The sequence below is a fragment of the Corythoichthys intestinalis genome, chromosome 7 (genome assembly GCF_030265065.1).
Source record: "Corythoichthys intestinalis isolate RoL2023-P3 chromosome 7, ASM3026506v1, whole genome shotgun sequence".
In the NCBI taxonomy this organism is placed as follows: Eukaryota; Metazoa; Chordata; class Actinopteri; order Syngnathiformes; family Syngnathidae; genus Corythoichthys; species Corythoichthys intestinalis.
In genome coordinates this window covers 51,762,443-51,780,469 of record NC_080401.1, presented here as the reverse complement: position 1 = coordinate 51,780,469, position 18,027 = coordinate 51,762,443, and the positions used below count along the sequence as shown (strand labels likewise).

Sequence of the window (18,027 nt, the reverse complement as noted above, 5' to 3'; positions counted from 1 at the left end):
ATAACATTTAAAAAAAAAAAAAAAAAAAAAATGAGGGGGGTGCCTCAATAATCGTTTTATAATCGAATCTGAGCCTCTGAATCGTAATCGAATCGTTAGGTGCCCAAAGATTCCCAGCTCTAATGATAACGATGTAAAAAAAACGTGTTTTGGGTGATTAAAACATAACGAGACGAATGCCGTAGTGCCGTAATGGTGTCGGTGCAACACTATTTGGCAGTTCCTGTAAAACTGGGCTAAAATATTCGCAAACAACGACTGTACACATGAATGGAGGACTCACATGAACACAAAAACACTTTGGCGCACAGCATTCCTGTGCCAAGACTTGTGCTTTGTACAAGTATGCCTAACCTAACCTTTGTGATATCTCAAGGGCAGAGCATGTGAAGAGTGTGTGAGCGTGTGTGCGTAAGAAGAGGAGAAAGGAAGCTCATGATCGCAGCGTGAGGCCATCTGCGCACAACTACGTCGGCCCAAAACCGACGAGTGCGTTCCCATTCCCGACGCGGATTATCGAGGTTTTAATGAGTGCAGGAATGTAGAGGAATGCGCTCCTTTTACAGGAGAAAAATCTCATCGTGAGGGATGGGATTACATAACAAGCTTGAATGGAGTTGAGTTGTTTCTTAAAGTGTTGAAGTCTGATTGGAAAATTGATGAAAATAGGTTTCTGAAAACACCAGTGTTCCTACCTCACTGAGGTCAGCAATCGTCAAGTTCATTCCGGCCAGCTGCTTCCACACCGGCTCGGCTAGATTGAGACTCAGCGGACTTCCGGAGCGGATCGCGATGCCCAGAAGAACGCCTGCATAAGCACAAAAGTGGGAGTGTGACTAATACACATTTGAGGAAAGAAAAACGGCATACCCGTGTTTTTCGGGCTATAAGTCACAACTGAGTAGAAGTCGCACCTGCCAAAAAATGCACAATGAAGAAGAAAAAGAACATACACAGTAAAATTTGACACGTCATTTGTCTCGACATATGACGAAATCCTCGAAACACGACTATTTATGACAGCGTAGCAGTTTCGTTGTTTTCTCGCAAGACCGACGCACAGCGGATTTTCTTGTGAGAGAAACTAACATAGGTCCCAACAAGGGTATTGCAGGTGGTCAAAAAAGGAAAAAGGTGATGCTTACCATTAAAATTAAGAAGGAAATAATGTATTGGCCCGACTCTAAGACGGCCCTGATTATAAGACGACCCCCTCTTTTTCAAGACTCAAGTTTGAAAAACAACTTTTTGAACACCAAATTAATTTTTATACAGAAAATAATTACAGTACATCTGAAACAAATGATTATAACAATATATTTAAGAGAAAAAGTATGTTATTTTGCCTCATTCAAATCTTAATATCTAAACATTTAAATATGTAAACTAAAGTGCAATCACATTCGTAAATGAATAGCTTCTGGTTTCTGAAATGTAAATAAACCAATCTATTGTGATAAAACAACAAAATTGCAATGACTGCATTAACCATCAAAGTGAAGTCCAGGGGCGGACTGGTAATCTGTAGCTTCTGGAGGATCACAGAACGGCCGGTGCTCTGGACAGCCGGCGGCCGCCATACATACATCATTGTTTTTATCCCCCCTATCCTCTATGATTATCTACAGTTCGCATCCAATCCGAAAGGTGGCAGCAATGCGCCTGGCTGTTAACCGCCAATCTGATAGAAGAACGAAGAAGAAGTGGGCAAGGCGCTGTGACTCTGAAAGACTTGTTGTGCCCCACGGAGGGGCAGGATAGAGCGATAAGAGCTTTGGCGGACTTTCTAGTTGCCACCGGGCTGAGATGGAATGAAGAGGGTTACTTGTTAGGTATATTGGCAATTGTTATCCACCAGGTAGCTACAATTTAAAAGAAATAAATGGCAATTAAAGGGCTAGTTCCAGCTATTCCATGTCCCCGTTTGCAATCGTGTCAAGTTACAGTATGCTAGTCCTACTATCCCTCTCCTAAGAAAAAACATTTTAGCTGTAAAACAACGTATGCACACGCAGCAGCAATATTAATTCAGAAGAAATATAACAAAATATTAATAAAATGAATGGTTTTACTTTCAAGTTCAGGTAGTTAAATTGATATGATATATATTTTTAATCATTGATATATAGTTTTGTTTTCTGGTTAATACTTTCCAATGAAGGTTATGTATGCAGGATTTGTCTTGAAATGTTTATTGTATTTTCATTGAAATGTATTATTTGTTTGGCAAGATTAATTATGGCATAAACAATGAAGTCATTTTATAGACACGGGGGATAGGTGTTATTATAATCAATTGGATACATAAAACTTGCTTTAAAAAGTAAATTCTTTCATGTGCTTATTCAGGTTGATCATAGAGCTAGGGCAGAAGATGAATCCAACTCCAGTTCAGCCTTGCAGTACTTTGAGCGCCCCAAGCCAGACAGTCACAGTCTAGACACATTTTCTTCATTTTTCTCTCAAAGTGCACGAAATTGATGCATTTTACAATAAAATCAACAACAAAAAAATTATCACGGGGGGGCATGCCCCCGGACCCTCCTAGAGGGTCCGTGTGCTGTCTTGTGGGCTGGGTGTGAGTCAAAGTCCAGGGCTGCTTTTTAGTCCCAGTCCGCCCCTGGTGAAGTCTAACTGTAACCGTAGTCTTGATACATCTCTGAATAAGGAAAAATATTGAAATAAAATAATGCAAACTGGTTAAACTTGAGAGTAGCTGAAATCTGTGAACATCGCTTCAATGATATCTGGCGCCATCTAGCGTCGTGAATGGGTATAATGTCTAGACCGCGGATATAAGACGCCCCCCAGTTTTTCAGTCTTATTTCACTGCAAAAAACACCGTCTTATATTCGGGCCAATACGGTAATTAGAAATTAAGACAATGAGTGTGTTTTGTCCCTCGACTGATGCTGTAGCTCCCTGTTTTTTTTTTTTTTTGTTTAGACTGGGTCTAATGTGATTCAGGATCAATATTTGAGTGCTGGCTTGGCTTCACAACGTACGAGACCACTGATAATTTGTATATTGAGACTAAATATTGCCATCCAGTGTATTTGTTGAGCTAAACGAAATGTTTGAATAGAGTTTGACCAAAGTCTGAGTACGTTTTATGTGTATTGGGAATGCCAGCTTTTCCTTTTGTGAACATTATTTTTTTGAGAGAGATAGGAATATTATTTTTGTTGTGCTTTCACTAAATGATACTTATGATTGTTGTGAAGGAGTTGCCGAAGCTTATGCCAATAAACGGCGCGGTTCAATGAACGCCTGTGTCCACTGCCTTTCTCTGCCTCTTAGCTCTCTAAAAACGGCGTCATTGTAATCTGTTTGAGGCAATGCATGAGCGGGTCATTCCGCGCATGCGTTAAATGCGTCAAATATTTTACCGTGATTAATTAAAAAAAAAAAAAAATTACCGCCCGTTAACGTGATTAATTTGACAGCACTAGTATTTTTCAGGCTGTAAGTCGCACCAGCCAAAAAATGCGCAGTGAAGAGGAAAAAGAACATATATACTGGTTCCTCGACAGACGATCCTTTCGACATCCGACGTAAAATTTGACTCGTCGTTTGTCTCGACATATGACGACATCCTCGAAACACAACTATTTATGACAGCGTAACAGTTTCATTGTTTTCTCGCAAGACGGACACACGGCGGATTTTCTTGTGAGAGAAACCAACATGGGTCCCAACAAGGTTAATGCAGGTGGTCAAAAAAGGAAAAAGGATATGCTTACCATTAAAAATAAGAAGGAAATAATGGAAAAATATGAACGTGGAGTGGAGCAGGGCGGTATATTCAAAATTTACCGTTACCAAAATTCTTCACGATGACCGACGTAATTTTGTCGGTCATGTCGGTAAATTCGGTAATTTATTCAAACAAGAAAATATAGTCTTTACATCCTGTTTCGACCCTGTGTTGTTCGGCTATGTTCATTCCCCTTTAAGAAGGCAGTCAGTGTGCTTACGTATAAGGTAACGTAGTTATCAGGAACTGAAACAAACAGAAGCCTGGTAGGCTAACGCTAGCGGCTAATGCTACAAGCAAACATGAGGAGTAAGGCTTAAGGGAGCTTTGCCAAACTTTCACCGGACATTAAGTTGACCCCTGGCGGCCTCCAGACGGGATTTCACCTGCTATCCTCGCTGGTTCTCACGATTTCACGAGCGTGTGCTTTCAGTGCTTTCTACTGGTAGCCAGGCCACAGGCTAACGCTAGCGGCTTAGGCGAATTTATCGTCATTTATCGTTATCGAGGTAAATCTGCTCAATTTACCATGATACGTACTTAAGGCCAAATCGCCCAGCCCCAGCTTGGAGTGAGAAAGCACATTTTTAATATACTCACAAAATTAATACATTACAAATTGACAGATTAATCTGCAGTAGTGGGAAAAAAATCCACCGCAAAGGGTACACGAAGACAATATAGTATCAGTTCTCTCTTTCCCTCTCCGATGTGTGTGTATTCATCACAGAATGGTCAGCGCGCGTGCACAGAAAAGCGCGCACAGACCCCAGTAAACATCTAATCACTGTTTGTTTGTAAATGAGCCTAGAATTTGCAGACAATGCAGTGTCAGGTTTCAGCGTGGCTACGGCGTGGGAAGACTGTAAAGAAGCAGCTGTGTTTTCTCAGTCACAACAAGCACAGAAATAAGTCCATGTCCACTTCACGTGACAGACTGAAGACAAATGACAGGTGTTTGGCAGACCCCTATGTAAAACCCCGCCGAAACTGTAGTTCTGCACTGCTTTGTTTTGTTACATCACGACAGTTTTTACAAAGCCATCTGACTTGTTTTCCACTCCAGCTCGCTGTAGCTCACAAAGAGAAATGTAAATTGGCCCATAAGATGTCCATACCAACTAACTTGGACATGGATGAATTTGTGAGAGTTTTTGCAAAGGGAAGTAGGAGACTTGTTGTAGAGTGGAGTAGAGGGATTTTTTTTTTTAACTGTTTGGTTGCTAACAAAGCCAAAAACAAAAAACAAAAAAAAAAGACAAAATGTTCTGTTCTATATCTGTTGTGTTTTATAAATTAGTTGCAGGGAGTATTTTTAGGGCCCAAGCACCAACAGGCGTGAAAGCCCTATTGTTTTGCAAAGCATTATAATTATTCCTTCTTCATGGCGAATGAAAAGGAAATCAGGTATTTTGGATTGAATGTTAAAAAACATGCAATTTTAGTCGAAAACCATCATGCACGTTTTGAGACCTTTGCGCCGAGGCAGTTAGCTGGATCCTCCTCAAAATTGGTGAGACTGTTCATGAGACATATGAGGTGTTAAGTCATCAAAATGGTGAGTTTTTATTCCAGGCCTGACCTGGGCAGGGTACCAAAGTCGGGCGTTTTTTGGGCAACACGCCAAATCAGTAAATGACTAATAACTTCCTGATACAAGGTGCAATCTTTTTCATATCTGGCATGCATGTGAGGTGTCCGAGCCTGAACACGACTACATTGAAATATTATCCATTAGGTCTGGCGCCCCTAGTAGGAACAGGAAACAACCATTTTTACGAGAAAGGCTCCTCCGCCTCGGGAAAAAAATCAATTGACCTCAAACCAGCATCACGGGAGCCTTAAGACATGTGTTCAGGTATCTGATGAAAAATATTGAGTTTTCGTTGAAGCGGCGGGGTCCAAATCTTCTTCTTTCTTCTTCATGGCAAATGAAAATTGCCAATTTGAAGGCCTGAACATGCTCGAAAACTCACCAAAATCTGCACATCCATGCGCCTGTGCGTAAATTTCCATAATTTTGCAATGTTGCAAAAAATGTAACAAAATGGCTTGGCGCTCCCTTGAAATTTTCAAAAAGGGCTCTCGATTTAGGTTTTTTCAACATATCACGATGAAATTTGGGGAGTGCAAAAGTGCTCCAAAAAGTCTCTTGCATCCATGCTCCAAACTGAAGGGAATAGGTACCGTTCTCACACACACCATATAATTGTTTGAATTAGTCTAACACATTCATCTAACTATAGTTTAGGCAGACTTCACTCCGGGCCCTTGAACACAGTACCGTTCTCACACACACCATATAATTGTTTGAATTAGTCTAACACATTCATCTAACTATAGTTTAGGCAGACTTTACTCCGGGCCCTTGAACACAGTAAAGTGAATCACCTTATCGGCGCTCATGCGGGGGGAAAGGAAAAATGGTACCGTTTCTCGTAGGCACCATCTAACAGTTTGCATTACTCGAACACACGTAATATAATTAAACAGGGAATAGTATCATTTCTCATACTTACTGTAGGACTGCACTACTCGAACACACCTAATGTAAAATAAATAGCACACCATAGTTCAAAGAAGCAGAATAGATACACAACGCCATCTTTTCACAGAAGCCCAACGTGTGCGTCACGTGCAAGATTGACGCACCAACTCTGGCAATCTGTTCTCCCGACAACGAAAAAGGACAGAGACCAGCGCGCTTTGTCCTAAAACAAGTAGCGCCAGCCCGGATAACAAAGTTGATAGCGGGCGCTTGCGACGTCAAGACCAGCGTCGGTCACTGTGGCAACCACGTCCCATCCACGCACGAACCTAAACCGGCCAAAGCCGGCCACAGAGGAAAGGTCCCAAAAGTAACGCCCGGACACACCTTCGGCCCGGCCTCCTACACCACGGACTTAAAAAAACCACTCGACACTGAGATAACACAGATTTTTGCTGCTCAGACACATTTTCTATGTAGCCTTGCTTTGGATTCAGCATTGGTCCCTCCGTCGTCTGTTTTTGCCTTGTTTTTGACCATTGTCGACGGATAAATTGTCAACCTGTTTTCGGTGAGTCTTCTTCAAACTTTTGAATCATGGAGTCAGTACAAAGGGTTAAAATAAGAAGAGAACGCGCGGAGTCTTGCTTCCTCCCGGTTTGGCTCGCGGGGGCGGTAAACAGCGGAGCACCATTTTCGTCCAGGAAATCTGGTATTTTTATCATTCCTTGTTCATGGCATATGAAAATGGCCAATTTGAAGGCCTGAACATGCTCGAACACTCACCAAATTTTGTACTTACATACGGAGAGCGATGAAATTTGGGGAGTCGATACGTTGTGCGAGGTCCCGTTCAGTACTGCTTTCAGGGCTAGTATTTAATTATTAGAGCTGGGAATCTTTGGGCACCTAACGATTCGATTACGATTCAGAGGCTCCGATTCGATTATAAAACGATTATTGATGCACCCCACTCCTTTTTTTTTATTTATTTTTTTTTATTTGTTTTGTACATTAGTTCCAAAATTGTTCAAAACTCCTCTCAGGCTAAACCAAACTACTATTTCAGTATCAAGTTAAAATATAGCAGTAAACAAATATACAAAAATAACAGTAAATAAAAAACTCCAGTCCCCATTCTATATCAGCAGCTTTAAACTACTTTCAATTAATTTAATGTTGTGAATCAACCGTTAAAGTTGTTAAAATTGCTCCTGTTATTCCAAAATTTCTCTTTTGTCTACTTTCAACATGTAAAAGTTTTAAAACTATTTTAAAGATAGATTCAAGTCAATATTTTACCGATTTAGGAGTATTTTAGATAAAAAGTTAATTAGGTTCGCTTGGAAGGTTCGCAACAACAGCCTTGCAGGGAAGTGTACTGCTTTAAGATGGCGGCCGTTACTAACGCCCGCATCTAGTTTTTTGTAGATGTGCTGGTAACGATACCGAAGCTATAATGCATCTAGTCCTATATAAATGATATCTACCGTAACGTAATGTGGCTTGTAGCAGCTTTTCGGCAGCAGTCAGGTATGTTGTTGTTTTTTTTTTATCTCGTGGCATGAGTTGAGCTAGAGCCGTGAGTTGAGCATTGGCGTTACCCGAGGGGCCGGGTAATGAGAAGCATGATGTTTAGCTACTCTCGCTCCGTCCCTAATTGCGTACCGAAGACCGCGCGGCGCGCTGAGTGTGTCGTACTTCTGCTTTACTTGGCATATTTCAATAATCGGAATTTGGATGTTTGTGAATCGTTCACGAATCTTCCACGGCCGAATCGCGAATAATCTAAGAATCGGAAATTTTGCACACCTCTATTAATTATTATTCAAAAGAGTACCTTTCAGTTCTCAGGTTACAATTTATTTGAGAATTAAATCATCCAGTTAAGATACAGCATATGTTATGTTGTTAGTTCAATCAGGATGATGGATATTTTATTTTATTGTTCAGTTTCCCCTCTTGATTGATTGCCACCTTATTGTGGTCAGGGGTCTGCATGCCTAAGTGACCTCAAGAGCTCTATAAGCAGGAGCGTAGTCCTCAGGTGGCACACTCAAGTTGGACCGGTCTGAAGGTAGAGAGGCCTGACTAAGTGCAATCCACTTCTCTAGGTTGGAGTTGGAAACAGCTAACAACCCAATTCAATCAAGAAAATGCTGTTCCTATAGGGACTGGGAGGAGGGGCTGGAGCATGATGTGTACATATGATGGCCCCTACACATTTCTGACTGCCTGCTGCCTGCCAACAACCGCCCTGACGTGGAGTGAAACCACGTAAAGAAAGACTTGTAGTTCTTAAAAGATCAACGTTATTATGAGTTAAATTTGAAATTAAAACACCTCTTGATGTTTTCGTTTTTAAACAATTTGTAAAATTAGTTTAATTAGTGGGTCGCCATTGTTGTTGACGTCGCAGTGCGGGGACGTCACTGTGTTATGCTACCGGGCTTCTAGAGTATGACTCTAGCGACATAAACATGTCATCTGTTCAGCCACTTCAATTTGAACCAGAGAGGAACATTAATGAGCATGACAGCACTGTTGATATTTCACAAAACGAGCAGCAAAAGCAAATGAACAGGAAAGACGGGACGAGACGAGAGTAGGAGAAAACCGGTGTTCTGCCAAAATGTGCTACACTGGCGAAACGTTCTACAAGAGGCGAATTTGACACCCAAAGTACTACCGTGCACTTTCAGCTTGTTTTGTTTGGGCATTTTTAGTATGTTCTGTCTGTATGCATTCAAAGAAAATACTTAAATGTAGTAATATCAAATAAGAGTGGTTTAAATACGCTAAGTGACTAATGTGGTCAACAGATAAACAATCTGCATTAAAGCTACCACAAAAAAACACATTGCTTAAAAGTATGAGTGGGAAACACAAGCAAAAATTATTTTGAGGCAATGAAAAGGTAATGAAAGACTCAATAAAAACACAAATAGTAAGTAGTTACAGCTTTTAACCGATGAGGGCATGTGTTGGACATCTCGCCGTGTAGAAGGAATTGCAGAACACCGGTAGTGTTCGTCTAGTCACAGTGACAAATTACGTCATCACCCCGAGCGTCCATTGTGCGCATAAAACATGGCGCCCTCCGTAGGTCAAAACATGTACTAAATACTATAATTTTTTAAATCAATGGCAATAATTTTTGTTTCTAGTAACATATTTGAGTAAAATAGAACAATTGTGTCTTATGACAAGTCTTTAAGTCTGAGGTTCTATTTAATTAAAAAAAAAAAAAAAAAAAAAAAAAAACAATTTTTAAAGAAGAGTTAAATATTGCGTATAAAAAAAACACAATTTTAAAGAATAACGGTAGTCAAATTTTTAAGGAAAAACTGGCTACCATAATTGTGGGACTATAAGGAGCGCCTGAGTCAAAAACGTATACAGGATTATAAACCACAGCCATCCGCACTGTACTATACGTAGCTCATTGGTCTGTAAAAATACAATTATCCGGACTGAAAGGTTCAAAGTGGGTAAAAAACCCATGAATAGAATTGAGCACCGAGTTTCATCAATTTAATGTACTGTGCACTATGTTTGCGTGTGCTGTTACCTAGGAACCGGAACATGCTCATGTGCAATTGCGATTTGGAGGCGGGGTTAAGCAGGAAGCAGTCCCGGTTAGCCCCCGACTCGTCGCGTCCGTTGGGGGTGACGATGAGAAGCGGGGTCAGGGAGTTCTGGAGCTCCTCGCACATCTCGGCGATGGACTCGCTGTAGCCGCCGCCGCAGTCATCCACAGACTCTCCTTTTTATAGGAAACATTTTTCTTTTAGGCTACTATTAGACCAAATGCATAAAAAAATCATCTTTCAGATACGCACCCACAAATTTGACCTTCCAAACTCTGTGGGGAAGCAACAGAGAGTCTGGGCTGAACGAGCTCATTTTGGCACACATCTGACCGAACACAGACTTGGTTCCGTCAGGTCCGGCTAGGCCTCCTTTCCTTCGAGAGCGCTTCACCTGTGAGCAGAATGTACGGATAATAATGACATTTATTGACCAAGCAATTCTTGGCTGATACATAAAGCATGTTTATTTACTGTTATACTGTATTATGCTGGGCTAGCTTAGCTTAGCTGGGATAGCATTTTTTTTTAAATTGAAAAAATAGAGAATATTTGCTGCTTATTCTTCTAATGTAAAAAAAAAACAAAAAAACAATAACAATAACAAATTTAACATTTTTCTAGATCTTGTTTTAAATTTAAAATATTTTCAATGAAGAATTAAAAAAAAAACGTAATTACAGTTTCTCCTTTAATATACATTTTTGAACTTTTAAACATAAATGTAAAATAGAAAAGCAGTATTTACTGATTTTTAATTGAATCAAAGATAAACAATTCAAAAACGTTTCATTTCCGCTCTTAATTACTTTTTTCCCCAAATAATTTTTTTTAAAACTGCAGATTTTTCCTTTTTAAAAAAAATAATAAATTAAAATTCCGTAAAAACAGAATAACAAATTTACCATTTTTGGGACCTTTAGAAATTTTAAATGAAAATATTTTCAATAAACAAATTTTAAAATATATATTTTTCAATTTTTACAAATAAAACCAAAATTAAAATTGTTTTGGTTCCTTTTTTCATTAACATATTTCAATTAAAATGTTTTTTAAAACTTTTATTTTTAAATAAAAGATAATTAAAGTTCATTGAACACAGAATAACAAATTTAACATTTTTCTATACCTTGTTTTAAATTTAAAATATGTTCAAAACCAATTTTTAAAAATAAAAAATGCAAAAGAAATGCCCTAATTACCATTTTTCCTTCCACTTCATGTTGTAATCTTAAATTATGTTTATAAATATTTGTTTAAAAAAATGTAAACATAACTTCTGTTTCTACTGACTTTTGTTTCATTTAGTCATAATAAAAAATAAATCAGAATTTAAAAACGTTTTGCATCCTTTTTCCCCCATTTAAATTTTTTTCAATTTTTAAAAAAATGCCGATTTTTTAAACCATTTTTAAAATAAAATGAAATTGAAAGCAACTAAAAATTAAAAATAAATATTAGAATATTTACTATTACAGGGCTTCAAAAAGAGGATTTGGATCATTTTTTTGTTGAAAATGTCTTAGAACAATAAATCAACCATCAAGCTAGTTGTCAATCAATGTTAAAATCAATTAGATCAAGGTTTTTCAACGAGTGTGCCGTGAGAGATCCTCAGGTGTGCTGCGAGAAATTATCCAATGTCGCTCTTTTTTTATTTTTCCTTAATGTCGTCGGGTGGAGTTGCAGTAGGAAGGAAGGAGAAGGTAGAAAGTTCTCAGTCGTGTGCAGATGAGCGATGTATTGCTCGTGTCGCGTTCAAAAACTGTTCGGATTTCTATCCATCAGCCACCTCGCTGTTTGTGACAATGTGGACCCCAGCACGTCTATAGTAAATCATTTGATCAGATTCGACAAGTGTATATACGGCGGAAAACACAGACAAGGCTGAAAAAGCATTTTAAGCTCTTGCACCCCTCTTTAAGACAAAACCTTTGTATTTTAAGCCAAAAGACTGTTGTGTTTGATAGAACAATATGTCTATATCAGGGGTGGGCAAACCGGTCCTCGAGGGCCGCAGTGGGTCCTGGTCTTTGTTCCAACTGATTCAGCACAGACGGTTAAAACCAATGAGGTTTGAGCAGAAACAAGAAGCACCTGATTGCAATCAACTGATTGCATTTGTAAGACACCAGATTGGTAAAAGGCTAGCCTCATGATGGGTTGGAACAAAATCCCGCACCCACTGCGACCCTTTGTGGAATAGTTTGCCCACCCCTGGTCTATATGCTGCCATAGCAGTTTCATGGCGCATTAATCCCCCGAAATATTTTTAATTTGTCCGTTTTCCCTGGAGACCCCCGTTTACAGACACCCGCAACCGCTTTTGTTTCAATACAGCCATAAAAACAAGGTAAGTATTCTATTTATTATTCAAAATGGCTATCATTTTTAGCTTAGAATCATTCATTGATGTCTAATATTTAGTTTAAAAAAAACACGACTTTATAAAATTATTCACTCACATATATTAAACTTTTAAACAAAGTACGTCACATTGAAAAAAATTGTGTCTGTAAATAGGTCACAGATATCTACCTCATCACTATTTTAGATGATAATCAATCCAAACAAAGAAAAAAAAACCTTTCAAAGGGTAAACATTTGAAAAATAAAATCACAACCACTCCTTGATGTCTGTCCCAAAAAAATCCCCCAAAAGTCCGGCTGTGGCCATTCACAGCTGTGTTTTGTAACATGGTGAGACATGCTACATGGCGTTTTTGGCTCGAAACAAGGTAAGTACTAGAGCTGGGAATCTTTGGGCACCTAACGATTCGATTACGATTCAGAGGCTCCGATTCGATTATAAAACGATTATTGATGCACCCCCGTCCTTTTTTTTTTTTTTTTTTTTTTTTTTAAATGTTTTGTACAGTTCCAAAATTGTTCAAAAATCCACTCGGGCTAAACCAAACTACTATTTCAGTATCAAGTTAGCTTAGCATATAACAGTAAACAAATATACAAAAATAACAGTAAATAAAATACTCCAGTCCCCATTCTGTATCAGCAGCTTTAAACTACATTCAATTAATTGAATGTTGTGAATCAACTGTTACAGTTGTGAAAATTGCTCCCGTTATTCCATAATTTCCCTTCTGTCTATTTTTGTCAAAGTTTTAAAACTATTTCATCATTTAAAGATAGATCAAGACAAGATTCTGCCGATTTAGGAGTATTTTAGATAAAAAGTTCATTAGGTTCGCTACAACAGAGCCTTCTAGAGAAGTCACTGTTTTAGTCCTGCTTTAAGATGGCGGCTGTTTACCAACGCCGGAAAGTCTGTCATTTCGCATCCCGATTCAATAATAAATGTTCTAACACCGCCGTCATCTGTCATTTTGCATCTAGTTCTACATATATATGATATCTACTGTAGCCGTATGTTTGTAGCAACTAGCAACTGCGCGTTGTTTGTAGCGGCTGTCGGCCGCAGTCAGGTATGATTGTTTTTTTTAATCTAGCGGCATGAGTTGAACATGATATTTACTCTCAGTCCGTTCCTCATTGCATCCCAAAGACCGCGCTGACTGTGTTTTACTTCCGTTTTACCTGGTATAATTCAATAATCCGAATTTGGATGTTTGTGAATCGGCCGAATCGCGAATAATCTAAGAATCGGAAATTTCGCACGCCTCTAGTAAGTAAGCGATAATATCTCGTTAAAAATATGGTGTATTTAATTATGCTCTCTCATGCTCTTACCTCGAGTTAGGGTTTAGCGTTTTTTTTTTTTTTTTTTTTTCCTAATGTCCTCCTATTTAAAATGTTTCTTCCCCAGAAAATTGAGATTTTAAGCTTTCCAATGATGTATCACAGATGCATATAGGACAATTTTGAAATTTGTCCAAATTGGGGGTCTCAGAGCGAAACTTCAAGTCACAAGAGTGTTTTCCGCCATACACAAAAATGTTCTTTCCATTTTATCCAAAGGTGACCACAGTCATTCCTCCCCCTGTGTTTTATATCAACACATTGCCGAGGACAGCAAAGTGGTCGATGGCTGGAAATCCGAGCTGATCTTGTGACGCGAGCAGCTATCGAACAGCGCCATGGTTCCAGGCAAACTTAAACATCATGTCCGAACGAAACACCCGTCGCTTCAAAGCAAGTCGATGGACTATTTTGTTCGCCTTTGTGAAAACAGAAACAGGAAACTTTTTTGAGAATAACTACAAAGGTAAATGAGAAAGCCCTCAAAGCCAGTTACCTTGTTGCTGAACTTGTTGCTAAATCCAAAAAGTCCCACACTGTGGCAGAGACATTAAAACTACCTCCCTGCAAAGACACTGTCAGCGAGATACTCGGCCCTGATGCGGTAATTGCTAAAGTCCTCCTTTCTAATGATTCTGAGCTTTTCAAGCCTAATGGCTATAAAACAATAAAAACAGAGAGAGCCCGAGAGCTGTTGTAGAAGATTCCTGCCAAGATATCGGCTTTGTGTTCTTCTGAACAGACAAGTTTCACACTGAGTAAGTATAAATACTAGAGCTGTCAAAATGATAGCGTTAACGGGCGGTAATTGATTGAAATTAATCACGTTAAAATATTTGACGCAATTAACGAACATGCCCCACACAAACAGATTAAAATGACAGCACAGTGCAATGTCCACTTGTTACTTGTGTTTTTTGGAGTTTTGTCGCCCTCTGCTGGCGCTTGGGTGCGACTGATTTTATAGGCTTTAGCACCCATGAGCATTGTGTAAATATTGACATCAAAATTGGCGGGCTAATCGTTTATTGTTTGATTAAAAATTTTACAAATTTTAAAACGAAAACATTAAGAGGGGTTTTAATGTAAAATTTCCATAACTTGTACTAACATTTATCTTTTAAGAACTACAAGTCTTTCTATCCATGGATCGCTTTAACAGAATGTTAATAATGTTAATGCCATCTTGTTGATTCATTGTTATAATAAACAAATACAGTACTTATGTACCGTATTTTGAATGTATTTATCCATCTTGTGTCTTATCTTTCCATTCCAACAATAATTTACAGAAAAATATGGCATATTTTAGAGATGGTTTGAATTGTGATTAATTACAATTAATTAATTTTTAAGCTGTAATTAACTGATTGAAAATTGTAATCGTTTGACAGCCCTAATAAATACTGAGAAATTATTCTATGACTAAATACACTGTACAGAAAGTAAGTTTGGAACATTTTTGGTTTGTGGTGTGCCGCAAGATTTTTTCCAATGTAAAAACGTGCCGTGACTCAGAAAAGGTTGAAAAACACTGAATTAGGTGAATTGCGACAGTCCCAAAACTGAGGTGCTTTGTATAACTCTGAGCAGGAAGCCCTACAGACAGACTGGAGTGCAGATCACGCACACACACTGATAGAAAAATCCTTTTATGAAAGACATCACATGTAATCATCAGGAGCTTGTCTGGCCTCATATTGATGGTGTGCGTGCGCCCGTGCGTGTAGGCCAAGTAAAGTGAAAAGTAGATCAAGGTTGCAGATAAGAAAGTCTTAGAGCTAAATTATAAGGAAAAAAATCCATCAAAACTTATGACTTTGTTTTCATTAGAAAAGTCAACGTTTACAACTGCTCACTGTAATTCTAAAATTCAAAAGGAGGAATTGAACACAAGAAGTTGTGTATTTACACAGAGAAAAAAAAAACTTCCTACCTGTATCCTATTGAGCTCCACCACAGGTCCGTGTTGTCTATCCCTCACCATGGTGGCCTGAACCACCTTTCTGAAAGCCGCTTCCTGTTGAAAGGAAGACATTGAGAAATAGCACGAGCACTACCAACATAACCAACAGCACCTCACCCACCTTGCCCTGTGAGATGAGGATGCCGCGGAGGGTGTCAAAGCCTAGGGAGGGTCCCTGACCCGTCTGGCCCAAGCGCCCTTCCAGGTCGAACATGGGAATGCAGGGGCAGAAGAGCTCGGAGATGTGATGCAGCAAGAGGAGCCTGTTTCTCAACGCCATGATAGGGATCTCCTGTAGGTGGTTGTATTCCATCGGAACCTTGGCACAAAAAATATTATGACCTTAATATTGACATTGAGATGACGTTTAGGTTCTTTATGGCGTGTGTTTTACACGAATTGTCGCGTACTAGCATAGCATTTATTCGTTGCTGATGTCACTGTTAGTAATTTCAGATGAATATTTTGAAGTTCTTCCACCTTCAGTGCCATAGTTCTTGTACCATGTATTTTTATTGAATAGTATGTGTAATTTTCCATTAGTTTTACCATTTACGTCAACGAGAGTGTAGGGCTGCAGCTATCGATTATTTTAGTAGTCGATTAATCTGTGTTAGTTCGAATAATCGAGTAATCAGATAAGGAACATTTAATGCGTTGCAGAATAAAATTTAGGAGCTGTAAAACACAGGGTTGCCAAGATTACATTTTCAAAAGAGCATGAAATGCGAATACAAAATAAAACTCTCGAGTGTTTTTTCAAACTATGCACAATAGCACTTTCATTGAAAAATAAAACACTTGAGCTTAGCGTCAAACTGTATAAATAAAATAAATGAGGATCAAAGTACAATAAAAGAACAACTGATTAACTTGCATAGCAAAAGTCCGCTAGCTTAATTGCTATAATATGCTAACTTTTTTTTTTTTTTTTTTACAATGTTCTTCACAAATCGTTCAAACGCATGTTCCCACAATTAACGGCTAAATATGCCAATAAACTAAATTGCAAATGCATAAATTAATGAGATCAAACAAAAATTTATGTTGTTCTTAACAGGGAGCAGCTGGATTCAGCCTTTTGAAATGAGTTATGTCATATTCACTGTTGCCAATAGAGGGCAGTGTATCCACTCAAACTAAATACAAAATGCAAACACTTTCAAAACAAACCCTTACAATACCACTCAAACGAATACTCAAAGCAGACAAATTTGATTCGAAGCTTTTTTTCTCATCGAATTCCTCGAGTTAATCGATTTAAGCACTACTAGAGTGTAAGCCTGTCGCAATATGCAATAATTCCATTTATCGCGCAATAAATAAAAATGAAGGCGGTAATTTTCCCCTCGCGATTTATCGCCTCGCGTGCACGTGCGTGCGCGTGTGTGACAGAGGCGCTGTTAAAAGTTCGGATTCCTCGTTACCAACTGCGCAAAATGCATCTTCGTTCCAGGTCCGGCAAAAATTAGCGCCGGAGCCAATCGTTCCCATTATATCCTATTGTTCAAAGTAGAGGTGTGCAAAATTTCCGATTCTTAGATTATTCGCGATTCGGCCGTGGAAGATTCGAGAACGATTCACAAACATCCAAATTCCGATTATTGAAATATGCCAAATAAAGCGGAAGTACAACACACTCAGCGCGCCGCGCGGTCAATGAGCAACGGAGCGAGAGTAGCTAAACATCATGCTTCTCATTACCCGGCCCCTCGGGTAATGCCAATGCTCAACTCACGGCTCTAGCTCAACTCATGCCACGAGATAAAAAAACACAACGACATACCTGAAGCTGCTACAAAAGTACGTCATCCACATAATGTTACGGTAGATATCATTTATATAAGACTAGATGCACTACGGTAGCGGTAGCGTTTGCAGCACATCTACAAAAAGCTAGATGCAGACGTAGTAAACGGCCGCCATCTTAAAGCAGTACACTTCTCTGCAAGGCTGTTGTAGCGAACCTTCCAAGCAAACCTAATTAACTTTTTATCTAAAATACTCCTAAATCGGTAAAATATTGACTTGAATCTATCTTTAAAATAGTTTTAAAACTTTCACATGTCGAAAGTTGACAAAAGGGAAATTATGGATTAATGGGAGCAATTTTAACAACTTTAACGGTTGATTCACAACATTAAATTAATTGAATGTAGTTTAAAGCTGCTGATACAGAATGGGGACTGGAGTTTTTTATTTAATGTTATTTTTGTATATTTGTTTACTGCTATATTTTAACTTGATACTGAAATAGTAGTTTGGTTTAGCCTGAGAGTATTTTTGAACAATTTTGGAACAAATGTACAAAATATTAAAAAAAAAAAAAAAAAAAAAAAAAAAAGGGGGGGTGCATCAATAATCGTTTTAGAATCGAATCGGACCATCTGAATCGTAATCGTAATCGAATCGTTAGGTGCCCAAAGATTCCCAGCTCTAGTTCAAAGTATACCGGCTGCATCAGTGCTCCGGAGTGACTGTGGACCATCTATGGCGCGCCGGTGTTGTT

The 18,027-nt window shown here is 38.8% G+C and overlaps 1 protein-coding gene across 3 annotated transcripts in view; it reads right to left on the bottom strand.

The window, feature by feature from the left end:
* Window positions 1-18,027, bottom strand: part of herc2 (HECT and RLD domain containing E3 ubiquitin protein ligase 2) — a 118,833-nt gene that overhangs the window by 5,793 nt on the left and 95,013 nt on the right. For all 3 annotated transcript variants that reach the window (XM_057840738.1, XM_057840736.1, XM_057840737.1), the window contains exons 82-86: window positions 15,640-15,837; window positions 15,489-15,572; window positions 10,088-10,229; window positions 9,817-10,011; window positions 696-808 (exon numbers count right to left, since the gene is read on the bottom strand). In XM_057840738.1, the coding sequence (XP_057696721.1) occupies window positions 696-808; window positions 9,817-10,011; window positions 10,088-10,229; window positions 15,489-15,572; window positions 15,640-15,837 (732 nt within the window). The remainder of the gene's footprint in view (window positions 1-695; window positions 809-9,816; window positions 10,012-10,087; window positions 10,230-15,488; window positions 15,573-15,639; window positions 15,838-18,027) is intronic.